Source organism: Oncorhynchus masou, chromosome 31 (assembly GCF_036934945.1).
Source record: "Oncorhynchus masou masou isolate Uvic2021 chromosome 31, UVic_Omas_1.1, whole genome shotgun sequence".
NCBI lineage: Eukaryota > Metazoa > Chordata > Actinopteri > Salmoniformes > Salmonidae > Oncorhynchus > Oncorhynchus masou.
In genome coordinates this window covers 86,621,361-86,628,361 of record NC_088242.1, presented here as the reverse complement: position 1 = coordinate 86,628,361, position 7,001 = coordinate 86,621,361, and the positions used below count along the sequence as shown (strand labels likewise).

The following is a 7,001-nucleotide window of genomic DNA, read 5'->3' as shown; positions in this document are numbered from 1 at the left end:
TTTTTTTGTATAAATGTTTGGAAAGAGTTCATATGTATTACAGACTTCATGGTTCAGGTACCACCTGTTATTCTATCACTGAAATATTCCAGCATTTCCATGAGGAAAACATCCCTACTTTCCCTCTGTGGACCTAGCGGTAAAAATACAGATGACACAAAGTACACAAGGATTCCCATTTCAACCAACACTTCCATCAGTCTTTATTCTTGAACAATATCGACTCGGAACTCAAAGGAAGAAAACAGAAACACCATAAAAGCACCACTACTGATTTGAATACAGTCTGAACTCCACGTATTACTGATTGTTGTTTCAGGTTGCCATTGCATTGTTGATAAAATTCAGTTATTGCCCCACCACTAAAATCAACAAGAGACTGGAAACAGAAGGTTGTAGGTGGCAGCCATTTTGGCTCCTGTGGCAGAAGAGAGACCACTGGAAAGTCAGTGGTTAAGTTCCCAGAATGGGTGCAGTGCCAGCGGGGCTCGTCATGGGGGCATGCTGGTACTTCTAGCCCCACTCCATTGGCATGGTAGATCCAAGTAGGCCTGAGGTAGCCCAAACACAAACACACATTTTACCAATCGTGGGAGGACCAATTGGGCACATGTAGATCACAAGGGATTCCCAGTGCCCTGAAAAGCTCTTTCATCTCACCCAATAGCAAAAGGGTGTCCAAGGAAAGAGCTGCCATGCTATGGCATCGGGCTCACAGCAATTGGATAAATCCAATCCAAGGTAATCCAACTTCTTTCAATAAACCCTAATACACCATTGGCTTTTCCAAACACCAGGGGGCATCAGCTCTTCTCATTGGTGTGTATGGGAGGGATGGTGTGGACTGTGGGCAAAGACTTGAGGACAGGGTCTGTCATGGTGGTGGCACAGCGGGAGGAGGGGAGGGCTGCAGTAGCTACAACCACGGAGGTCATTCCTGTCACTATGGGGGCGGAGCAGGCAGCCTTTTCCTTGGCCAGGGAAGTCTGCAGCTCAGCCCTCCTGGCCAGAGCCGTCCTCAGCTGATCCCGGATCAGGTCGATCCTCTCCTGCAGCTCCTGCAGCTCTCCTGGCCTCAAAGGAACGCCTGAGGAGGAAGAAGGGATGGATGAAGAAGAGGAGGGGAGGGATAGCACCAGACTGGCAAAGGAAGTCCCGAAGCCCCCATTCGCACAGACCCGTGTGGCCGGGTTGGTCCTAGGGTTAGTGTCACATCCAGCCGATCCCCCCCTCCCCCCTTCAGACTCGGCCACGGCCCGGGCTAGAAGGCGGCGGCTGTTGAGGGTCTCCAGGTTAAAGTGGACTCGCTTGTCTTTAGCGGCTGCAGCAGTGGAGTCCCTGCTGCTCTCGTTCCACTTGGCCGAGGCGCCGGGGGAAGGGGGGTCTGGGGGAGGCTGGGGGTGCTGGTTCTTCTGATTGTTGCAGCTACATGGAGATAAAAGGCTTGTGTCAGTAAAGAAAGAAAGACACAGGTCTGGTGCTTAAACAACCACTACTAGTATGTTTGATTGCTTTCAATCTGTATCTCAGTATTAGGGTTAGATTCAATCCATATCTGAATAGTATCGTGGAAAATCTGCGTTTAACGCTCGATTGAAATATAAAGGCAATGTTCCCATGTTCGGGGTAAACACTGCATTCATGGTAAACACTGCAGTCATGGTAAACACTGCAGTCATGGTAAACACTGCATATGTCGACTCAATTGGAAAGTACCTTTACATTTTAACGGGGATACTTCCACGATAAGGGTTGAATCCAACCCTAATGCTTCATCTCCTTGTCTCCTTTCTCCTGGAGACATTACCACTGGTAAAAGGGACTGGAAAGGTTTCAACTATATATTGTTTCTTCGAGATTCTACTCAGGTCCTGTCAGATCAGTGTTTATGGAGGAAAGGACAAGGACAGTAAACACATATTTAAAACAGGTCTCCATAATAGCAGCCATTTTGTCACCTTTTTTCTGTGTTGGCGCCCTGCTTCTTCTTCACATCCTCATAGGTCTGGTTCAGGGCTCGGTGGATTTTCTACATAACAAATGGGGCCATAGTTACACTGAGCCAGGGGAAGAGGTGGGAGGGGGAGAAAAGCTCCACACTGATTTATTCAAAACAGAATCAACACCATCTTAGAAATTGTAATTACTTTCCCCCTCACGTTAATAATCCTCCAACTGGGGAAGGAGCTTAGAGGACCTCTGGGGACTTAAGCCAGGCAGATTTGAATTTTCAGTGCTTTTAATACTTCACTTTAACTACGGTCCCCAAATGGTGGTTCTCTAAGTCAACAGCAGATGGCAATGTTGCCTTTATGTTATCAAATGACAGCCAAGGTGATAAACAGTCCTATTTTTTTTTAAAGACTGTTTATCCAAGAGAGTAAAAAACCTACACCATAAACAACCTTTTACAAGCAATCAATATTTGTTCATATTTAAAACCCGGAGGATTTGTGAAGCGTAACTGCTTTTAGATATAGAGTTCGTAAAACATGACAGGGAAAGGCACAAATGTCTACAAGTAAAAAAGAGCACTTTAAAAAGGCCAATGAAAGAAGCTATGAAAAAGTCTGAAGCCTGAGGCAGAAAGGCTCACTATGAAGGTTAGTTTATTGACACACAAACGCTCACACACACACACACACAGCATCTGTCTGTTTCTTTCTCTCACACATTCTCCTCTCTCTTTCTCTCTGACACACACACAATGGTTGGTTCAATCACACTTTCTCTGTTTTCTCGTTCTTTCTTGTACACACACATGTGCACACACATACACACTCTCACACTTACATTTTCCTTTGGTTCACTCACACAGTCACTCCCTCCATCTCACCTGGCTGGTGTGGAGCCAGTACTTGTACTTCTGTCGTCGTCGGATGTGTGGCAGCACCATGTGATAGAAGGCGTGCTCCCCAGCCAGGGTGAGCAGTGACGTGGCCACACCCACACACAGCAGCACAAACAGCCCTGAGAAGTGACGGATGCCCATCTGGAGAGTCTGTATGAGGAGGGGGAGGGAAAGGGAGGGGACAGTTGGGTTACTTGAGTAGGGTTAACACCTGTAACAAAGGGTTTAACAATGTAGTAAATTGTCAACCTCTGGTCCATGTACCGACATCAGTCCTTGGGATGATGGTGATTGGTCCCTGAGAACCTTGTCATTAGATCTCTATCCAATGGATACTGAGCATCATTTCAGGTCTCTCATCTTTTCTGACGCTCCCTCTTTTCACCTCTAGGGGGCAGTCTCTACTAATTTCTATTCAGACAGAGATCAACATATGTCCATAGAATGAGTAAATGAGTAAGCTATTTGGATACGGGGACTGTGAATATAAGTGACAATTGTTTTATATCTATTTTCCCTTATGACTGCTGAAGACAAATGAGAAACCAGTCACATGAAAGCAAACTGAAGCATATCAACTTTTCCACAGTAAAATTTATGAAATGCTGGCCTTATAACTTGCAGATATGAAATGTGGAGGCCCAAGCTATAGATTTATGTAGCCATGTGCAAATGACAGTATAGAGTCAAAACTACCAAAAAGTGTTGAAAATAAATGGATTTCCCAAGTCTGAATCGGGCCGTTACAGTTTGACATCAGGAGGCATCTGTCTGTCCTGCCAAAGAGAACTATTTAGAATGTTTCCTATTAAGCCCTGTTTATACCTGGTGAAAACATGTGTCCTTTGTCCTGATCTTGTTCACATTCTGATTGTGCCCACATATTAGCCATTGCATCTATACAGGGTATTCAAATGTGTCTGTTTTCTGTCCACTGTGTCCGCATTGTGACCAGATTTACATGAATGTAAATTATTTGACAGATATTTTTCTAAATAATATTTATTCATTTATTTTAAGAGACATTGGTGCCATAAGTCAATAGTGGTACCTCACAATGATTTTAGAGGGCAGAAGAATGATGATTTAAATGGTTTCACTGTTCAGATCCGTTACACCAGAGACACAATGCATCCCTGACTACCTCCAGAGGTAGTTAGGAAGATATGATCATAATCAGATCACCATGCATATTTTAATTATCTACACCTGTCTAAAAATGTGGGCACAATCAGAACGTGGACAAAATCAGGATAAAGGACGCATGTCAGGCATAAACAGGGCTTTAGAGACCTGAGCATTGTGACTAATAACCAACACAATCCTGATCTCATTGCCATTGGCTGCTTTATTGATTTTGTTGCGTTGTATTCTATTTGGTTCTAGATTATTCTACCCAGAGATATGAGTTCTCATTCTATTCCTTTGAGCCTACCCTTCTATTCTACTCTACTCTATTCTAGCCTATATGATTCAGTGGAGGCTGCTGAGGGGAGGACGGCTCATAATAATGTCTGGAATGGAGTGAATGGAGTGAATGGAATGGTATCAAACACATAAAAAACATGCGTTTAATACCATTCCATTCACTCCATTCCAGACATTATTATGAGCTGTCCCCCCACAGCAGCCTACACCAGTATGATTAGTGTCTACCCTGTGGGCTGCTACAGATGTCCTTTTGAATTCCAGCAGTGCTTAGAGGACATTTAGCCTAAGTCAGAACGACAGTGTGTTTGAGAAGCACAGTGCGAGCAGTGAGAACTCTGTCTGAGTGTCTGCCAGCAATACAGCACAGTAGTTGTATAGTACAGTAGTTGTATAGTACAGTAGTTGTATAGTGCTGTACACCTCCAATAAAATAGGAATCTAGCCTATCAAGGTCTAACAACATGAGTTGTTGGAGATGTGCTGTATATATAGGCAGCCACATTGTTCAAAGCTGTTTGACACTTTGCAGCAAAGGAGAGAGAACTTTTCAGAGGAAATGTTCTAAACCGAAAGCCGCCTCTGATCTTATCTGTAGAGGTTTGGACGTAGATGTGAAAGAGGGAGAGAAGAAAAACTTGAGAGAGGGAGTGGTGGAGGACGGCGGGCTTGTTTCCGAAGTGCTGACACAGTGAACCCCAGGGGTGCAGTACAGGCCCTCCCCATCTCTCCTGCCACCCTCCCATCCTAGACCCAGTCCCTCCTCCCATTTAATTCTGGGACTCGGCCAAGAGAGGGAGCTGCCAGCCTCTGCTCTCTCCCTCACTCTGCCACTCTGTTCCCTCCCTCCCTCCCTCCCTCCCTCCCTCCCTCCCTCCCTCCCTCCCTCCCTCCCTCCCTCCCTCTCCCTCCCTCCCTCCCTCCCTCCCTCCCTCCCTCCCTCCCTCCCTCCCTCCCTCCCTCCCTCCCTCCCTCCCTCCCTCCCTCCACTTCACCATTATATCTCTCTCCCTTCTCCTCTCCTCTACACCTTCCCTCCCTCTCCCCTTCTCCCTCTTACCCACTTCACCCCCCATCTGTCCTTCTTTCCCCTGTTCTCCCCCACCCTACTCTCTCCCTCCTCCTCTCCATCCTAACTTCTCCCTCCATACTCTCACCCCTCCCTCCCTCCCTCCCTCCCTCCCTCCCTCCCTCCCTCCCTCCCTCCCTCCCTCTCCCTCTCTCCATGACCAAGTAGTGATCAGTATGCAGGGGGAATAACTCATCCTATTAGCACTTAGGGCCCCCAGTATGGATGATGTTAGCCTGTCGACTGTGTTTAAGAGTGGACCCGTCCTCCGCCATATTGTTTCTGGGAGGGGTAGCTCGTCTCCCCCCGTTCCCCTCCCTTCCCCTGTCCCTCAGCCTTTCCCCTCCGAATCCATGTGAGCAGAAGGATGTGGAATGAAAATGAGGAATAATCTGTTCAATGCAAGCCAAGGTAATTCTGCCCTTCAAATTAGAGTAAAGTAGAAATGTCATCCGGGTGCTCCTGTGTGAAACATATAGAGGAAACTGGGAAAGATTCAAATGTGAAAAACATATGGTTTGTAGGATGTGGTAGTTTTGGATTGATAGATGATAGATGCGCTGCATGTACACTCCTTGGAGTTTCTAACATTGATCCAAGGCAGCTTGAAAATGACAGGCTGGAATGTGATTCTGTCAAAAACATATATTATTTTACATTTCCAAATATGAATTTGAGGATCTTTTGAGGAGTCGTCGTGGACAGGTACATGACGACATCATAGTTCAAAGGAGTGGCAGCCGGAGTAAATCAATAAAACAAACTAAAATTGTTCCCTTGACGTACCTGAAAGAAGAGATGTTATTGTTAGTCGTGTCGTCGAGGTGAACGAGAGATGTTGTCATGTGGGAAGCATCAGTGTCCTACCATCGTCAATCAGGTGATCATTTGATGATTAGGTAATAACAAGACTGGGAATGACTTTGATGTTTCTGCACAGATGGCTGGGATCACTGCTTGTCTCTCTCGCACCATTTTCCCCATCCGGGAAAATGCATACCAGCAGGCATGCGCACACGCACACGCACGCACGCACACACACACACACACACACACACACTCTGTCTTTGCTGGGTCTGTGAAGATCACAAATCAGCGCAGGCTGATGTGGTGTTGGTATTAGAAAAGCAATCCCAGAGTCCTCGGCTGCTAGGCCCTGTCTGTCTGTCTGTCTGTCTGTCTGTCTGTCTGTGTCTGTCTGTGTCTGTCTGTCTGTCTGTCTGTCTGTCTGTCTGTCTGTCTGTCTGTCTGTCTGTCTGTCTGTCTGTCTGTCTGTCTGTCTGTCTGTCTGTCTGTGTCTGTCTGTCTGTCTGTCTGTCTGTCTGTCTGTCTGTCTGTCTGTCTGTCTGTCTGGGTGGACTAGGAGCCAAAAGATAAACAGCCCATATCGTTATGCTGATGGGACCAGATGATTGCCCCAGTAACAGGGTATCAACAATAATAACACTATTTAATATGATTATAACAACCAGTTAATGAATTAGTAATGAGTATACAAAACATAACAATTGATCTTTCCATGACATAGACTGACCAGGTGAATCCAGTTGAAAGCTATGATAAGCCTTGAGACAATTGAGACTGTGTCTGTGTCTGTGTGCCATTCAGAGGGTGAATGGGAAAGACAAAATATTGAAGTGCTTTTGAACAGGG

At 46.0% G+C, this 7,001-nt stretch overlaps 1 protein-coding gene across 1 annotated transcript in view; it reads right to left on the bottom strand.

The window, feature by feature from the left end:
* Positions 1 to 172: 172 nt before the first annotated feature.
* Positions 173 to 7,001, bottom strand: part of LOC135524670 (glutamate receptor ionotropic, NMDA 3B-like) — a 112,256-nt gene continuing 105,427 nt past the window's right edge. The window contains exons 7-9 of the mRNA XM_064952405.1: positions 2,837 to 3,001; positions 1,959 to 2,029; positions 173 to 1,425 (exon numbers count right to left, since the gene is read on the bottom strand). Of these exons, the coding sequence (XP_064808477.1) occupies positions 804 to 1,425; positions 1,959 to 2,029; positions 2,837 to 3,001 (858 nt within the window). The 3' untranslated portion in view covers positions 173 to 803. The remainder of the gene's footprint in view (positions 1,426 to 1,958; positions 2,030 to 2,836; positions 3,002 to 7,001) is intronic.